The following is a 19,155-nucleotide window of genomic DNA, read 5'->3' as shown; positions in this document are numbered from 1 at the left end:
ACTGCACGTCGCCCCACCTTATCTTGGTCCAGGGGACATCTGGGCCAGGTGACCGCCACTGCCCATGGGTGGGAGTCTCCCCCTGGGCATTGTCCAACCCAAAACTCCATCACTTCCCGAGCACGTGACACTGAGACACACAGAGTGTGTGGCTTCGTGGTGGTCAGCTGTTGTGGCAAAGGGAGTGTAGACACACACCAGCTCTATGAGGTGAGATATAAAATAGGATTTATTGGGGAAACATAGAAGCAGAGGGACAGCGGGGGGTCCCCAAGCTGTCACTATCCCACAGCAGGATGGCAGGCACCACGGCCAGTGTGCCAGGAGAGGGGGTGCCTAGGCTGGGTGCTCTCTCTTCAACTACAGGGTGGGGGCAAGGTCCTTCCATGGAGGACGTGGCTGTGTTAGCAAGCAAGACCTCTGGAGTTCCCGGGGTGTCTGCTCACCGCTCCTCAGACTGCTCACTTGGACCTGCTGAGCCGGCGCTCTGCTGAGACCCCCAACAGGAAGGCAACGCGCCTCCACCGTCTCCTCAGGCTTCAGATCAACACGGGCAACTCAGGAGGCAGCTGGCCTGAGCCAGGGCGTGTCTGCCCAGTGCTGGCTGCCTGCCAGCATCTGGCTGGCTCCCATTGTCAGGAGTGACACCTGCCACGGGGATTGTGGACACAGAAAGGAAAGTCTGAGAGAGGGTACGGTGAGGCCTCTGGCTTGGCCGGCTAGGTTACTGTTGGGGACAGCTGCATCCCGGGAGGAGGCAGCCAGAGGCCAGCAAGGCCCACCTGGCACCTGTCCAGAAAGACCTGCTGTGGCTTGCACTGGTCTACGGAGGGCAGTTCAGTTTGAAGAAAGAAGCGGGAACTTCCCCAAACCTGCCCTGGCTCCACAACAACGTTTCACTTTTCATTTTGAGCTGAAGCAGGGCCACACCCAGTTGGAAAGTCCTTGGCAAAGTCACGTGCTCTGAAAATGGATGGGCTCGGAGCAGCAGAACAGAGATGTTTCTTCAGATCCTTCAAAGGTCAGAAGCGCCGGTGGCCACCGCCCTGTCCCATGACATACATGTCTGCAAGCCGCCAGCTCCGAGCACTGTTCTCGGCTGACCCAAGGATACCATCCAAGCCTTTCTCCCGGGAGACCTCAAGGAAACGTGAAGTCCATTGATGCTTTGGAGGCATGAAAAGAAGTTTCCGTCAAGCCAACTCTAAGTGGATGGGAAATGCCTGCGGAGATGGGAAGCTGCCTGTGCTGGGAGGAATTTCGCCTCATTGGGACTCACTGTCCAGTTTTACATCTTCGCTGTTCCTGAAACGCATATTCATGACAAAGACTAAAACATGGTGGAAATAGACAATATAGCATGTTAAGAACTCCTGAAATCCTTTTCCTAGGATAACCACTGGCTATGGCTACATCATTTTTACACACACACAGGTACTTACATCATATCAATTCCTTTAAAAGATGAGGCTGCTTAATAACATGTACTTTGAGAATTCCCTGATTTCTACACTAGTGTGTTGTGGAAAGAAACACCCAACACTTTTTTTTTTTTTTAAGATGACCGGTAAGGGGATCTTAACCCTTGACTTGGTGTTGTCAGCACCACGCTCTCCCAAGTGAGCCAACCGGCCATCCCTATATAGGATCTGAACCCGTGGCCTTGGTGTTATCAGCACCACACTCTCCTGAGTGAGCCACAGGCCAGACCAACACCCAACACTTCTGAAAAGTCCTGTCTCCTGCCCTGGCAGTCGTCCATGCATCAGGGCCGGGGACTTGCACCCTGGCCTTTTCAAAGCTCTTTGTCAAGAAACGTAGCTCTCCATTACCACTGTAGTGAGTTTGTTCACAGAGTCTTTGGTATTCCTCACTTTAGGCAGAGAAGCCCAACGCCCCTCTCCTTGAGTGATCTGGCTGACGTGACTGGATTCTAACTATGGGGATAAAGCAGTAGTGACAGTGTGTGACAGTGGTTATAAAAGTCACTGTGACTTCTTTCCTTTTTTTTTAGTAGCTTTATTGAGCTATAATTTAGACCATAAAATCCGCCTATGTAAAGTGTACAATTCAATGGTTTTTAATATAGTTGCAGAGTTATGCAACCAGCACCACTATCACTCTTAGAACATCTCCCCACCCCCAAAAAGAAACTCCACACCCTTTAGCAGTCACCCCAATACCCCCAACTTCCCCTGCCCCTGGCAACCACTAATCTACTGACTCTACAGATCTGCCTATTTTGGACATTTCTTTTTTTCTTTTTTTAAAAAAAAAAAAGATGACCGGTAAGGGGATCTCAACCCTTGACTTGGTGTTGTCAGCACCACGCTCAGCCAGTGAGTGAACCGGCCATCCCTATAAAGGATCCGAACCCGTGGCCTTGGTGTTATCAGCACCGCACTCTCCTGAATGAGCCATGGGCTGGCCTCTATTCTGGACATTTCAAATAAAGGGAATTATATATACCATGTGCTCTTTTGTGACTAGCTTCTTTCACTTAAGATGAGGTTTCAAGGTTCATCAACATTGTAGCATGTATCAGTATTTCATTCCTTTTTACGGCCAAATAATATTTCATTGTACAGATATAGCACATTTTATTTATCAGTCATCCATTGATGGATATTTTGGGTTGTTTTCAGTTTTTGGCTATAATGAATAATGTTGGGCCGACCCCGTGGCTCACTCGGGAGAGTGTGGCACTGGGAGCGCAGCAGCGCTCCCGCCGCGGGTTCGGATCCTATATAGGGATGGCCGGTTCGCTCACTGGCTGAGCACGGTCACAAAAAAAATAAAAATAAAAATAAAAATTTAAAAAATGAATAATGTTGATATGAACATTTGAGTACATCTACGTGTGGACGCACGTTTTCATTTCTCTCGGGTATGTACCTAGGAGTGAAGTTTCTGGGTCATATGGTAACTCTATATTTCATATTTTGAGGAACTGCCAGGTATTTTCCAAAGTGGTTGTACCATTTGTATCCCCACCAAGAGAGTATGGGGTTCTAATTTCTCCACATCCTCACCAACACTTAAGTTTGTCTTTTTTTTTTTTTTTTCTTGAGCGTCTGGCTGGTAAGGGGATCTGAAACCTTGACCTTGGTTATAACACTGTACTATGACCAACTGAGTTAATCAGCCAGCCTTCTAAAAATGATGTGGTTTATGTTTTGTTTTGTTTTTTGGTGGCTGGCTGGTACAGGGATCTGAACCCTTGACCTTGGTTTTCTCTGTCTTTTTAAATAGCCAACCTAGTAGGTGTGAAGTGGTATCTCATTGTGGTCTTGATTTGCATTTCCCCAAGGATAATGATGTTGAGCATATTTCATTATGCATATTGGCCATTTATATATCTTGGACTTCATTGAATTCATCAAAGAAACTAAATCTTTGGAAAACTGTCTATTCAGATCCTTTGTCCATTTGTTAATTGGGTTGTCTTTTCATTGTTGTGTTATAAGCATTTTTTTTTTTTTTTAAGACTACCAGTAAGGGGATCTTAACCCTTGTCTTGGTGTTGTCAGCACCATGCTCTCCCAAGTGAGCCAACCAGCCGTCCCTATATAGGGATCTGAACCCGTGGCCTTGGTGTTATCAGCACCACACTCTCCCAAGTGAGTCATGGGCCAGCCCTACAAGAAATCTTTATATATTCTGGATACAAGTCCCTTATCAGATATATGATTTGCAAATAGTTTCTCCCATTCTGTGGGTTGTCTTTTCACTTTCTTTATAGTGTTATTCAAACCACAAAGTTTTTAACTTTGATGAAGTCCAATTTCTCTATTCTTTGGTTGCTTGTGCTTTTGGTGTTCTATCTAAAAAGTTTTGTCTAATTCAAGGTTACAGAAATCTACTACTATCTTTTTGTTCTTTTAAAGAGTTTTATAACTTAGCTCTTACATTTAGGTCTATGATCCAATTAAAGTTATTTTTTGTATATGGTGTGAGGAAGGGGTACAATTTCATCCTTTTGTATGTGGATATCCAGTTGTCCCAGAACCATTGCTGACAATTCCTTCCCATTAAATTGTCTTGACATGCTTGCTGAAAATCCATTGATCACTGAGGGTTTATTTCTGGGCTGTCAATTCTTGATCTATGTGTCCATCCTTATGCCAGTATCACACTGTCTTGATTACTGTAGCTTTGTGGTAAGTTTTGAAATTGAGACATGTGAGTCCTCTAACTTGGTTCTTCTTTTTCAAGATTGTTTTGGCTATGCTGGGCTCCTTGAGTTTCTATATGAATTTTAGGTCTTCCAATCCACGAACATGGGATATATGAGTAGTTCCATTTATTTTGATATTTAATTTCTTTCAACAGTGTTTTATAGCTCTCAGAGTACAAGTTTTATACTTCTTTTGTTAAATTTATTCCTAAATATTTCATTCTTTTTGATGCTTTGGTAAATAGAATTGTTTTCTAAATTTCACTTTTGGATTATTCATTCTAAACATATAAATATACGATTGATCTTTGTATATCGATCTCGTACCCTGCAACCTGGCTGAACTTGTTTATTAGTTCTATTAGTTTTTTTTTTTTTTTAGTGGATTCCTTAGGATTTCATATATATAAGATCACATCATCCACAAATAGAGACAGTTTAACTTCTTCCTTTCCAATCTGGATATCTTTTAATTCCTTCTCTTGTCTAATTGTGCTGGCTAAAACCTCCAGTCCAATGTTGACTATAAGTTGTGAGACTGGACATCCTTGTCTTCTTCCTGATTTTAGAGGAAAAAATTCAGTCTTTCACCATTAAGTGTGATGTTAGCTGTGGGGTTTTCATTGGTGTTCTTTACGAGTTTGAGGAAGCTCCCTTTTATTCCTAGTTTGTCGAGTGTTTCATCATGAAAAGGTGTATTTGGTCAAATGCTTTCTCACATTTATTCAATGATCATATGGATTTTGTCCTTTACTCTATTAATATGGTGTGCTGGTGCCCCCAAGGCTACTTCCAGGTTTGGTCATTTCACTGGAAGGACTCACAGGATTTAGCATATAATCATACTCATGTTTAAGATTTATTACAGTGAAAAGATACAAAGCAAAATCAGCAACAGAAAAAAGTACATGGGGTGAAGTCCAGAGAAAACCAGGCAGAAGCTGCCAAAAGTCCTGTCCCCCAGAGTTGCGCAGAATGTCCTTAATTTTCCAGCAACAAGTTGGGACAACACATGTGAAGTATTGTACAACAGGGAAGCTTGCTTGAACCTAGGAGTCCAGGGTTTTTATTGGGGGTTGGCCAGGTAAGCACATCATGACTGCAGTCACTGAAATTCCAGACTCAGAAGAAAAGCTGGTGTTCACCAAAAATCACATTTTTTGTACAAACAGGTAAGAGTGAACAACTATTATCATTTAGGCACAGTATTATGTCAATAAGGGAAATGTTTACCAGTCAAGTTCCCAGATACCAGCTAAGGGCCAGACTCGCAAGCGGGCAATCCTAGGTGCAGCAGTCTCAGGCCTGCTATGATAAGTCTATTCTGCACATATGGTGGATTGCATTAAGTTTTGGATGTTAAATTAATCTTACATTCCTGGAATAAATCTCAGTTGGTCATGGTGAATAATAATTTTTTATGTTGCTGGATTCTGTTTGTTGGTGTTCTGTTGAGGATTTTGGCTTCTATATTCCTAAGAGACAGTGTTTTCCTGTGATGCCTTTGCTTGATTTTGGTATTGGGGTAATACTGGCCTTACTGAATAAATTGGGAAGTGATCTCTCCTCTTCTATTTTTGGAAAGAGGTTGTGAAGAACTGCTGTTGATTCTTCTTTGAATGTTTGGTAGAAATCACGGGAAAGTCAAGTGGGCCTAGGATTTTCTTTGTGGGAAGTTCTAAAATAACTAATTTGACTGCTTTACTTGTTGTAGGTCTATTCAGATTTTCTATTTCTTCTTGAGTCAGTTTCCAGTAGTTTATGTCTTTCTAGGATTTTTTTTTTTTTTTTTTTTGGCGGCTGGCCTATATGGGGATGTTATAATACTGTGCTCTAACCAACTGAGCTAACCAGCCAGCCCAGAATTTTTGTCATCTCATGTAAATTATCTAATTTGTTGGCTTACAATTGTTTGTAATATTCCCTTAGGATCCTTTTTTATTTCCCTGTGAGGTCAGTAGTAATGTCCCATCTTTCCTGATTTTAATAATTCGATTCTTCTCTCTCTCTTTTTAGTTTTTTGGATCAGTCTAGCTAAAGATTTGTTAATTTTCTTGATGCTTTCAAAGAACCAACTTTTTGTTTTATTAATTTTCTCTATTATTTTTCTACTCTCTATTTCATTCATTTCTGCTCTAATCTTTCTTACTTCCTTCTTTCTACTTGCTTTAAGTTCAGTTTGTTCTTCTTTTTTTTTTTTTAAAGATACCCGTAAGGGGATCTTAACCCTTGACTTGGTGTTGTCAGCACCATGCTCTCCCAAGTGAGCTAACTGGATATCCCTATGTAGGGATCCGAACCCGTGGCCTTGGTGTCATCAGCACCGCACTCTCCCAAGTGAGCCACAGGCCGGCCCTCAATTTGTTCTTCTTTTCCTAGTGTCTTAACAAGAAGCAAGTTTAAGTTAATGATTTGATACTTTTCTTCTTTAATGTAAGTGTTTATAGCCATAAGTTTCCTTCTAGTCACTGCTTTCACTGCATCCTATAAGTTCTGGTATGTTGTGTCTCTATTTTCATTCATTTCATAGTATTTTCTAATTTCCCTTGTGATAGTTTCTTTGACTCATTGGTTTTTTTTAGGAGTGTGGTGTTGAATTTCCACATATTTGTGAGTTTCCAAAATTTCTTTCCATTATTGATTTCTAATTTCATTCCACTGGGGTCAGAAGACATACTTTGTATGATTTTAATCCTTTTACATTTATGGAGCCTTATTTTACAGCCTAGACATGGTCTATCCTGGAGAGTGCTCATGGGTGCTTGAGAAGAATAGGAATTCTGCTGCTGTTGGCGGCTGCCTTCTTGCTCCACTGGTTCTTGGATCACTCCCTTTGGGGGAAGATAGCTACCACGTTTGAGGACACGCAAGCAGCCCTGAGGAGAGGTCCATGTGGTGAGGAACAGAGGCCTCCAGCCCACAGCCCTGTGATTAAATGAGCTATTCTGGAAGCAGATCTTCTACCCCACTCAAGCCTTCAGATGACTGTAGCCCTGGTTACATCTTTTCTTCAACCTCATGAGAGACCCTGAGTCAGAATCACCCAGCCCAACCACTTCTGCAATCTTGACCCCCGAAAGCTATGAGAGAGAGTAAATATTTGTTGTTTTAAGCCACTAGGTTCTGAAATAATTTGTGACACAGCACTGGATGACTCATACAATTACCCACACATCTGCTGGCTTTCTGGAGAACAAGTCTTGGAGCACAGTTGAATGTTAGGCAGAAGTTTTATCTTTTCTAAGGAAAAAAAAATTGAAAACATGAATTAATAATTCTTTCATTGTTGAAGCAGATAGAACCAATGGCACACATCTTGTTAGTGATGATCTCAAGACCTTGAGGGTAAAGAAAGCCAGGTAGAGTGACTCTGATTTGGTGAGTCATTAGGAATTTGGTTTTCCTAACACCCAAAACTACCTGTGCCTGGCAAAATAAGTTGCTTGAGAGCCTAAGAGTCGGTCTTCAGCTCTCGTCATCGACCAAACTAGGAATCAACTAGATATTAAAGATAAGCTGCCCTTCACTGTGCCAAAGCCACTCTACAACTTCTGGCTCTTGTTTAAGCCAAGTAGTGGCTTTCTCATGGAAATCTCCTTTTTATAAAGCAGAAATCAAGTTTCTTTGGATTGTTTCATACAACGTGGGTCCATTTTCTCTGTTTACACAATGTGGTCTATGACATTCACATGAACTAGTGTGAGACCCATAATGTTTTCTACAGACTGGATTCATATTCTGTTTATGTGAAGAGGACCCATTCCAATTCAATGAAATTAATAACTTGGAAAACTTTGTGTGTGTGCACACATACAAACATTAGTACATTCTTTTGGGGTAGTCTATATTCTTCATCAGATTTTCAAAAGAGACTACGATCTGTGAAAAGTTAAGATCTCTCAGAATAGGGCTGGCCAGTGGCTCACTCTAGAGAGTGTGGTGCTGATAACACCAAGGCCACGGGTTCGGATCCCTATATAGGGATGGCCAGTTAGCTCACTTGGGAGAGCGTGGTGCTGACAACACCAAGTCAAGAGTTAAGATCCCCTTACCGGTCATCTTTAAAAAAAAAAAAAAAAGATCTCACAGAATAGAAGAAAAGAGAGAAAATGCTAGTTAGCGTAGGAGTTGTTTTTTTGGGGGGGGATGCGTGGTGGGCCAGTACGGGGATCCGAACTCTTGACCTTGATGTTACCAACACTGCACTGTAACCAACTGAGCTCGAGGGTGCCTGACCGTGGCAGTGTCTGTCCTTGGGCTGGCAGAGTCTGAGACACCCACAGCTTTTTTGTATCCCCCACCTCTGAATCCTGTCCCTGCCTGTACCTGGGTCCTCCTGTTGGGCCAGTCTGGGGAGCCGCTCCCGCTGCCTCAGGGCCTCCAGGCCTGCCAGGTCGGGCATGTGGCAGTGCCGGCGCATCACCATCACCCGCTGCCCCTGCGTGATGGCCCGGCTGCGGCAGCCCAGCCGAGCCTGGTCCCGGCACATCCAGTACACCTTCTCCCCAGCCGCCTTCTCCTTCCTGTAGAGGAACGAGTCATGCACCAGGAACCTTCCCCCGAGGGAAGTCCTCAGGAACTCCAGGGGCCGGAGGGCTCCTGAAAGGGAAAGTGACAACATGAGTGGGGTGACCGGAGCCTGGGCCTTGGATGCAGGGGCCTGGGCCTGGGTGCCAGGGACAGAGGGCTTCCCTTGTCCCATCAGGCAGGAAACTGCAACTCCCCAGCAGGATCCACGCTGGTCCCTGCCCTCCAGCCCTCTGCCTGCACCTCAGAGCCCTGGGGACTGAAGCTAAGGCCCACCAGACCAAGGCCCACAGCCCTGACACCCTCAAACACAGACTAGCCATCCCGTTCCAAGAGCTCTGGCGCTGCCTGGAGAGGCTGGCCTGCAGCCACCTGGACCACAAGCTCTCCCGGAGGCCCCTAACTCCATGCTTGCAGGAGAGACCCCAGGGCAGAGGCCAGTGGGGGCACTCTGGGGGGCCGTGGCTGCCCTGAACTGTGCACCAAGGCCTCCCAGCTCCGTGTCCACCCAGCTGGCAATCAGACTCCCAGACTTTTAGGAAGCTGAACTGAAAGGCCAAGCAATTCTGGGGCTGGAGAGGCCACAGAGAACCACATGACAGCAGAAGCTGCTGGGGACAGCATGGGGCAGGGAGAGAAGATGGAAATCAGACCTGAGAAAGACCTAATGAGGGCAGGCAGAGGGGCCCCAGGTGCAGGTGCACCACCCCATGTGGGAGCCAGTAATGCACTAGTGGTCTGAGCAGGATTCTGCAACTGATAGCCAGTTCCAGGCATGGAGCCCGCAGACACAGCCCCTGCCCTCAAGGAGCTCCCAGCCTGGGTGGACAGACCACTGTACTTGGCTCGGACAGAACGTCCCAGCAGAGCCTCTGTGTTGTGTTGGGGCTCAAACCCCGGGGCCTGCTGGGCAGCAGGGAGACCAGGCCTGGTGCCTGCCCGCCCCCTCCTGCCCGCACCTGGGTCTTCCCACTGGGCCAGGTTGGGAAACTGCTCCCGCTGCCTCAGGGCCTCCAGCCCCCCCAGGTCGGGCGGGTGGCAGTGCCGGCGCATCACCATCACCCGCTGGCCCTGGGTGATGGCCCGGCTGCGGCAGCCCATGCGCGCCTGGTCCCGGCATGTCCAGTACACCTTCTCTCCCGCAGCCTTCTCCCGCCTGTAGAGGAAGGACTCATACACCAGGAAGGTGCCCCCCAGGGGGGTCTTCAGGAACTCAGGGCCTCCTGCAGAGAAATGGAGGCAGTCAAGGGAGGGGGCCTGAGCCCAGGCCTTGGGAATGGAGGAGTGTGTGTGGGGTGCCCGTGTTCTCAGAGCCAGGTACAGCATGGCTCCTGGAGTGACACCCACCCACCCCATCCCACGCCTGCACCCCTCCTCACAGTGAGGTGGCCTTGGAGCCCAGGACACAGACCCTGCCATGCCCCAAGCCCAATCAGGCCATTGGCCGCCAGGGATCCCTTTCCTGAGGCCAGAGACTGACCAAGTGAGGCCCCTGCAGGCAGAGGCTGGGCTCCCCCACCTCCCGACGCTGCAGGAAGGTGGTGTTGGCCATGGTCATTCATCTGTCCTAGGCACCCACGGAGGGCCAGCAGGCAGGGTGTGCTGTACCTGCTCAGTTAGAGGAACAGGGCAATGGCCCTTTGGGGACAAAGTGCTCAGGAGCTAAATGGGGGGTGTGGGCAGTGAGCAATGCTCAGTCTGGGTGGAGATCCCACCCGAGGGCTGCTGGAGGCAGCAGGGAGCAGCCTCCACTATTCTGAATATGGCCTTCTGCTCAGAGGACTCCCTGCCTCCATCCAGGCACAGGGGCCACTCAGAGGTGGCTAGAGACAGCCTGGGGAGGCATCTGCACAGCACGCAGCCACAGAAGCCAGGGCAGTGGGAAAGCTTGAAAGAGGCGAGGGCCAGGCAGAGGCATTGGGCTGTGGAGCCACCTTAGAGGCAGCAGAGAAGGCGAGGCCCAGAAGGGAGCAGAAGGGGACAGAGGGACAGAGCCAGCCAGGAGGAACTGGTAGGGACACTGGACTGGGGGAAACAAGCTACGTGACCATGGGGCATTTCACCTCCTTCCACACTTGATTAAAACGTCCATCAAGGAATTAAAGAAGCACAGGACACAGGGCCAGAGATTTGGAGCAGAGAGGACAGTAGACCAGAAATGCCGATAGAATGCAAGTGGCTGGAGAGATGTGGCATGTGGTTAGGGATGTGGCCAACCAGAGCTCGACCCAGCCTGAGAATGGGGAGAGGCCATGCCAAGCCTGGGGACTGGAGGCTTGGGGTTCCTCGGAAGGTGGTTGTTTGAAGAGCAATCCGACAAGGTGGGCAGCCCAAAGGAGCCTGCGCCTGGCAGAGGAAGTTCTGGGGGGAGGCGCTGGCTCACAGGGAGGGGGATGATGTCGGCATGTGGGGCACCCACTCTTCCACCTGCTTCCCCTGCCAGCAGCCAGGCTTCCATGCCCGCTGGGCAGGAGGTTCCTCCTGTGGGCACTGACCAGCCCAAAGATCCAGAGACGCAAGGCCTGGGCTCCAGCGTCTGAAATACCACCTGCCACCGCAGCCCCTGCAGTTAAGCCACATTCAGCGCTTGTCAAAGCCTCACCTGCAAAAGACCAGCCCGCCAAGCATCACCAGACACTTGAGAGGAGCTGAATCCTGCAAGACAGAGTCCAAAGCAGACGGACTGACACCAGGCACGCGAGAGCACAGGCTGCTGCCCAGGCAGGAGAGAGAGAGGCTGCCACACTCTGAGATTGGATGGAATGTGAAGGAGACGTTCAACTTTAAGAGCAAACACTTAAGAAATTAAATAGAAGGATTGGAAAACAAAATTGAGGAAAACCTCAGATGGTGCCCCCAAAATAATCAGTCCTCCTGGGAGGATCAACATTTGGCTAACAGAAGCAATGGAAAGAAATGACAGGGAGGGTGGGGGCTGACCGCCACTTTGCCCTTGGCAGGAGAGGCTGCCTCATTTACAGGCAACAGCTTTGAAGTGTGGAGCAGGAAAAGAACTGTTTCTTAGCTGCAGCAGCCAGCTGCCCTATTCAGGATTTGAGGTTTCAGACCGGCATAAAAGAAGATTCCTGGGAGCGCCCGAGCCGGACCACGGGACCAAGTGAGCAGCCCGAGGTGGCGGCTGAGGACGGGGACGGCGACAACATGGAGGCAGAGAGGGAGCTGCCCGGCCCGGCCCAGCCCCGTGAGTGACCCCCGGCCTGGCCCTGCTCGGGGGGCAGATGCCCGCCCGGCTTCCGCCTGCCCCACTGGGCCACTCACCGGCCCCGAGGCAGCCTCCATTTTCTCAGGTGGTGGCGGCTCCAGCCTGGCTCGGCCAGGCCTGTCCTCCTCACCCAGCTCGGCTCCTCACTGAGACTTCCCACTTGCTTGCCACGGCACGGGGCTTCCCGGGTGCGTGCCGGCCTCCCTTCCCACTCCCTCCGCGGTTTTCTGGTGGGGCTGGGGGCGTGGGGTGTCCCCGGCCAGTGTCGGGAGGGCAAGGCAGTACGGGCTGGGCCGACTGTCACTCCACCGCACCCTGGGCTCCGGCCCCCGGTAAACTTCCTGTTACCGGGAGGCAGATACCATCTCTGTGGCCACCATTTTGGAAAAACGCCTAACCGATTTCTGGTTAGGAATAGTGTGGTCGGAGCATTCCCGAGTTCGCTTGAACCTGCCAGAGAGCTGACTGCATGTGGGCACCGGACTTGGTCTGCGCCGGGGGGATTCAAAGGTGAACCGTGTGCTGTGGGCTCCTCCCCCGAGGAGCTCACCTCCAGTTTGGGAGATAAGACAAGTACACAAATAACCATGATACCAGGAGGAAGGTGATAAGTCCTGAGAAAGATCTACACAGTGCTACAAAGGCACCCAGAGTGACCAGTTGTCTGCGCCTAGCAGAAACCTGGTAGACTTCCTGGGTGAGGCGGTGCCGAGCACGGTCTTGAAGGCCCGGCCGATAGACGAGGGTTGCAGAAGACACGTCCCAGCCCAGCCCAGTGCACACAGAGTGGGGAGACGACCGGCTAGGGAGGCGGAGACTCGACAGAAACCACACACCCTGTGGGGCCGCCACTGCATGATCCAGCAGCCTGGGCCAGAGCGCACAGAACAGGGAGAAGTCCTGCATGGGAAGTGGAAGCTCAGCAGAGACCACAAACCCTGCAGTACCGCCCTGTGATCCAGCAGCCCAACAGAGTCCAAGCTGACCAGAGAGGTGGCTCCCCGGAGAAGCCCAAGACCCGAGGCAACCACACACACAAGGCACTAGAGGCCAACTGAGCAGTCACGGAGGTAGCCATACCCAATTGGCAACCACAGCAACATCTTAGTTAGTCAATAGTCTCAAATCGGTGGACTGTGAAAACCCCTGCCACAATGAATAAACATCAAAAAAAAGATACAAGAAATACAAAAAATCAAGAAAGTACACCACCAAAAGTTAATAAATCTCAAACTCTAGATCCTATAGAACAAGAAGCCCTTGAAATGACTGACAAGGAATTTCGAGTGATAATTCTAAGGAAACTGAATGAGATACAAGAAAACTCAGCTAGACATCATGATGAAACAAGGAAAAGTATATAGGACCTGAAAGAGGAAATGTACAAGGAAATCAATGTCCTGAAAAAAAATGTAGCAGAACTTGCCGAACTGAAGAAGTTATGCAGCGAAATAAAAAACACAACGGACAGTTTAACCAGCAGGCTTGTTGAAGTTGAAGAGAGAACCTCTGAACTTGAAGATGGGCTGTTTGAAATAACACAAGCAGACAAAAAGAAAGAAAAAAGAATCAAGGACATTGAAGAAAATCTGAGAGAGATATCAGACAACCTTAAGCGCTCAAATATCTGAGTCATGGGTATTCCAGAAGGGGAGGAAAACGGAGATTGCATTAAAAACATATTCAACAAAATAGTGGCAGAAAACTTCCCAGGTATAGGAAAAATCACAGATCTTCAGATCCAGGAAGCTCAACGATCTCCAAACGTATGCAACCCAAAAAGGCCTTCTCCAAGACACTTTATACTCAAATTGGCAAAACTCAGAGACAAAGAGAGAATCTTAAAAGCTGCAAGAGAGAAGCGTCAAATCACCTATAAGGGAGCCCCAATCAGGCTAACATCAGACTTTTCATCACAAACCCTAAAAGCTAGAAAGGAATGGGATGATATATTCAAAATACTAAAAGACAAAGATTGTCAGCCAAGAATACTCTAACCTGCAAGGCTATCCTTCTGAAATGAAGGGCAAATAGTATATTTCTCAGACAAACAAAAACTGTGGGAGTTCACCACCACACGACCACCCTTACAAGAAATCCTCAAGGGAGTACTGGGTTTGGTTCCTGAAAAATAACTACCACTGCCATAAAAACTCAAGAAAAATCAAAACCCACTAGTATAATAAACATGGCATTCATGAAGAGAAAACAAACAAACAAAAATGCTATCTACAACCTAAGGAACCAACAAACAAAGAAACCAAACAGTAAAATCAGAAAGCAAGGAACAAAAGACACCTAAGACAACCAAACAACCAATAAAATGCTAGGAATAAATCAATACCTTTCAATAACAACTCTTAATGTAAAAGGCTTAAATTCCCCAATCAAAAGACACAGACTGGCTGACTGGATTAAAAAGGAGGACCCAACGATATGCTGCCTACAAGAGACCCACCTCACCCATAAAGATTCACATAGACTAAGAGTGAAAGGATGGAAAAAGATTTACCATGCAAACAGAAAAGAAAAATGAGCTGGAGTAGCTATTCTTATATTGGACAAAATAGACTTTAAACTAAAAACCATAAAAAGAGACAACGAGGGACACTACTTAATGATAAAAGGACTGATGCATCAAGAAGATATAACAATCATAAATATGTACGCACCCAATGTTGGAGCAGCCAGATTTATAAAACAAACTCTATTAGACCTAAAGAAGGAAATAGACACTAATACCATAATAGCAGGGGACCTGAACACCCCACTGTCAATATTAGACAGATCATCTAGGCAAAGAATCAGTAGAGAAACACAAGATCTAAACAAGACTCTAGACCAATTGGAATTGGCAGATATCTACAGAACATTCCACCCAACAACCTCAGAATATTCATTCTTCTCATCAGCACATGGATCATTCTCCGGGATAGATCACATATTAGGTCACAAATCAAGTCTCAATAAATTCAAAAAAATTGGAATTATCCCATGTATTTTCTCAGACCACAATGGATTAAAACTAGAAATTAATAACAAACAAAACTCTGGAAACTATACAAACACATGGAAATTAAACAGCATTCTACTTAATGACATATGGGTCCAAGAAGAAAGCAGGAAATCAAAAAATTTATTGAAACTAATGAAAATAATGATACATCATACCAAAACTTGTGGGACACTGCAAAAGCAGTATTAAGGGGGAAATTTATTGCATTAAATGCTCACCTCAGAAGAATGGAAAGATGGCAAGTGAACAACCTAACACTTCACCTTAAAGAACTAGAAAAACAAGAACAATCCAAACCTAAAGTTAGCAGACGGAAAGAAATCATTAAGATCAGAGCAGAACTGAATGAAATTGAAACCCGAAAAACAATACAAAAGATCAATGAATCAAAAAGTTGGTTTTTTGAAAAGATAAATAAAATTGACAAACCATTAGCATGGCTAACAAAAAAAAGAAGAGAGAAGATTCAAATAACAAAAATTAGAAATGAAAAAGGTGATATTACAACTGACTCATCTGAAATACAAGGAATCATTCGAGACTACTATAAACAACTATACGCCAACAAATTTGAAAATCTGGAGGAAATGGATAAATTTCTGGACACACACAAGCTCCCAAAACTGAACCATGAAGACGTAGAAAATTTGAACAGACCAATAACAATAAAGGAGATTGAAGCAGTTATCAGAAGGCTCCCAACAAAGAAAAGCCCAGGACCAGATGGATTCACAGCAGAATTTTACCAAACATTCAAAGAGGAATTGATACCGATTCTTTACAAACTATTCCAAAAGATTGAAACAGATGCAAATCTCCCAAACTCATTCTATGAAGCAAACATCATCCTGATACCAAAACCAGGTAAAGATACAACCAAAAAAGAAAACTACAGGCCGATATCCTTGATGAATATAGATGCAAAAATCCTCACTACAATACTAGCAAACAGAATACAGCAACACATACATAAAATTATTCACCACGATCAAGTGGGATTCATCCCAGGGATGCAAGGTTGGTTCAACATATGCAAATCAATAAATGTGATATGATCATCTCTATAGATGCTGAAAAAGCACTTGATAAAATTCAGCACTCATTCATGACAAAGACCCTCTATAAGTTAGGTATAGAGGGAAAGTATCTCAACATAATTAAAGCCATATATGACAAACCCACTGCCAATATCATCCTGAATGGGGAAAAGCTGAAAGCTTTTCCTTTAAGAACAGGAACTAGACAAGGATGCCCACTCTCACCACTCCTATTCAACATAGTGTTGGAAGTACTAGCCAGAGCAATCAGAGAAGAGAAGGAAATAAAGGGCATCCAGATTGGAAAAGATGAAGTCAAACTGTCCCTGTTTGCAGATGACATGATCCTATATATCGAACAGCCTACAGCCTCTACAAAAAAACTCTTGGAATTGATAAATGATTTCAGCACAGTAGCAGGATACAAAATCAACACACAAAAATCAGTAGCATTTCTTTTCTCCAATAGTGAACATGCAGAACGAGAAATCAAGAAAGCCTGCCCATTTACAATAGCCACCAAGAAAATAAAATACTTAGGAATTGAGTTAACCAAGGATGTGAAAAATCTCTATAATGAGAACTACAAACCACTGCTGAGAGAAATTAGAGAGGATACAAGAAGATGGAAAGATATCCCATGCTCTTGGATTGGAAGAATCAACATAGTGAAAATGTCCATACTACCCAAAGTGATATACAAATTCAATGCAATCCCCATCAAAATTCCAAAGACACTTTTCTCAGAAATGGAAAGAACTATCCAGACATTTATATGGAATAATAAAAGACCACGCATAGCCAAAGCAATGCTGAGCAAAAAAAATAAAGCTGGAGGCATAACACTACCTGACTTTAAGCTATACTACAAAGCTATAATAACCAAAACAGTATGGTACTGGCATAAAAACAGACACACTGATCAATGGAATAGAATACAGAATCCAGAAATCAACCCACACACTTACTGCCTTCTGATCTTTGACAAAGGCAGCAAGCCTATTCACTGGGGAAGGGACTGCCTCTTCAGCAAATGGTGCTGGGATAACTGGATATCCATATGCAGGAGAATGAAACTAGATCCATACCTCTCACCGTATACTAAAATCAACTCAAAATGGATTAAGGATTTAAATATACACCCTGAAACAATAAAACTTCTTAAAGAAATCATAGGAGAAACACTTCAGGAAATAGGACTGGACACAGACTTCATGAATACAACCCCAAAAGCACGGGCAACCAAAGGAAAAATAAACAAATGGGATTATATCAAACTAAAAAGCTTCTGCACAGCTAAAGAAACAATTAACAGAGTTAAAAGACAACCAACAGAGTGGGAGAAAATATTTGCAAAACATACATCTGACAAAGGATTAATATCCAGAATATATAAGGAACTCAAACAACTTTACAAGAAAAAAACAAGCAACCCAATTAAAAAATGGGCAAAAGAGCTAAGTAGGCATTTCTCTAAGGAAGATATACAAATGGCCAACAGACATATGAAAAAATGTTCAACATCACTCAGCATCCGGGAAATGCAAATCAAAACCACACTGAGATACCATCTAACCCCAGTTAGGATGGCTAAAATCCAAAAGACTCTAAACGATAAGTGCTGGCGAGGTTGCAGAGAAAAAGGAACACTCATACATTGTTGGTGGGACAGCAAAATGGTGCAGCCTCTATGGAAAATGGTATGGGGGTTCCTCAAACAATTGCAGATAGATCTACCATATGACCCAGCTATCCCACTGCTGGGAATATACCCAGAGGAATGGAAATCATCAAGTCGAAGGTATACCTGTTCCCTAATGTTCATTGCAGCACTCTTTACAATAGCCAAGAGTTGGAACCAGCCCAAATGTCCATCATTGGATGAGTGGATATGGAAAATGTGGTATATCTACACAATGGAATACTACTCAGCTATAAAAACGAATGAAATACTGCCATTTGCAACAACATGGATGGACCTTGAGAGAATTATATTAAGTGAAACGAGTAAGGCACAGAAAGAGAAATACCACATGTTCTCACTTATTGGTGGGAGCTAAAAATTAATATATAAATTCACACACACACACACACACAGAAAGAAAACCGGGGGAGGGGGGAAGAAGATATAACAACTACAATTACTTGAAGTTGATACAACAAGCAAACAGAAAGGACATTGTTGGCGGGGAGGGAGGAGAGGGAGGAGGGAGGGAGGTTTTGGTAAGGGGCAACAATAATCAACCACAATGTATATCGACACAATAAAATTTTTAAAAATAAAAATATAAATAAATAAATAAATAAAAGAAATGACAGGGGGTTATAGGACACAAGAAAGTTGCTCTGCATTGAAGGGACAAGGGGTGGCCTGGAAAGGCCCCTCATGCACCCAGCACAGTAGGTGCAGCAGGGTGGAGAGAAGACCTAAAGCTTCTGGCTCAGCCAGTCACAGACATAGGCTGAGTCATCAGAAAACAGCAGCGCCATTCTGGCCCTCCGCCAACAGCTGCACTTTCAGCCAAGCGTACGGGCAGGCTAGGGACATCTTCAGTCACTCCAGGTCTCAGAGGTGTCACCGCCCAGGGCTCTGGCTCAGGAGGGACGAGAGGAGGGATTTCCCCAAATGACAAAACAAGGGAGAAACCCAAGAAAGAGAAGCAGGAGTCTGGTAAAGTGAATCCCAGGTGAAGGCGGGCCGGCCTCGGCCAGCCAGGCTGGGGAAGGCCCGAGGCTCCTGGAAGGCAAAACCTGGAGCTGTTTGATATCTGATCCACACAAGGTGTGAAGAGAGGCAGGGAAAGCGATGGGGACAGAGAACACCGGCAGATAGAAACTGCAGGGAAAACACAGCTGCACGAGGAAGGAGAGGGGACCGCAGGATGCTGTCATCCCCGCAGACAGTCTGCATAATCAAATGACAGCGAACCCGTGCAGCACGTGCACCAAGAGCCAGACTTTCCCCTGTTGGAAGTCAACAGGCAACAAGGAAATTGAAAAACCAGTGAACAACAGCAGAGGCATAGTCAAAACCCTAAAGAACAGCCGAACCCGCTCAGAGTTGTTATCAGGGGGTGCGGACAAGGCGAGGGCAGCTATTTACCCTGTGGCATCACCTCACTGTACATTAAGTTGACGGGAAAGGGAATAGACAGAGAGAGTCAGAAAGAAAAAA

General features: G+C 45.8%; 1 protein-coding gene across 5 annotated transcripts in view; it reads right to left on the bottom strand.

The window, feature by feature from the left end:
* Positions 1-270: 270 nt before the first annotated feature.
* FLYWCH1 (FLYWCH-type zinc finger 1) overlaps positions 271-19,155 on the bottom strand; it is a 38,308-nt gene continuing 19,423 nt past the window's right edge. For 4 of the 5 annotated variants that reach the window (XM_063100694.1, XM_063100693.1, XM_063100696.1 and 1 more), the window contains 4 exons: positions 9,664-9,927; positions 8,504-8,776; positions 7,345-7,417; positions 271-1,305 (listed from right to left, as the gene is read on the bottom strand). In XM_063100694.1, the coding sequence (XP_062956764.1) occupies positions 1,266-1,305; positions 7,345-7,417; positions 8,504-8,776; positions 9,664-9,927 (650 nt within the window). In that variant the 3' untranslated portion in view covers positions 271-1,265. Of the gene's footprint in view, positions 1,306-5,014; positions 7,418-8,503; positions 8,777-9,663; positions 9,928-19,155 lie in introns of those variants that run through there. The other variant, XM_063100698.1, reaches the window with a different exon arrangement.

This window comes from Cynocephalus volans, chromosome 6 (genome assembly GCF_027409185.1).
Source record: "Cynocephalus volans isolate mCynVol1 chromosome 6, mCynVol1.pri, whole genome shotgun sequence".
Lineage (NCBI taxonomy): Eukaryota > Metazoa > Chordata > Mammalia > Dermoptera > Cynocephalidae > Cynocephalus > Cynocephalus volans.
The sequence above is the reverse complement of the archived record's forward strand: the minus strand, read 5'-3'. Positions and strand labels throughout refer to the sequence as shown.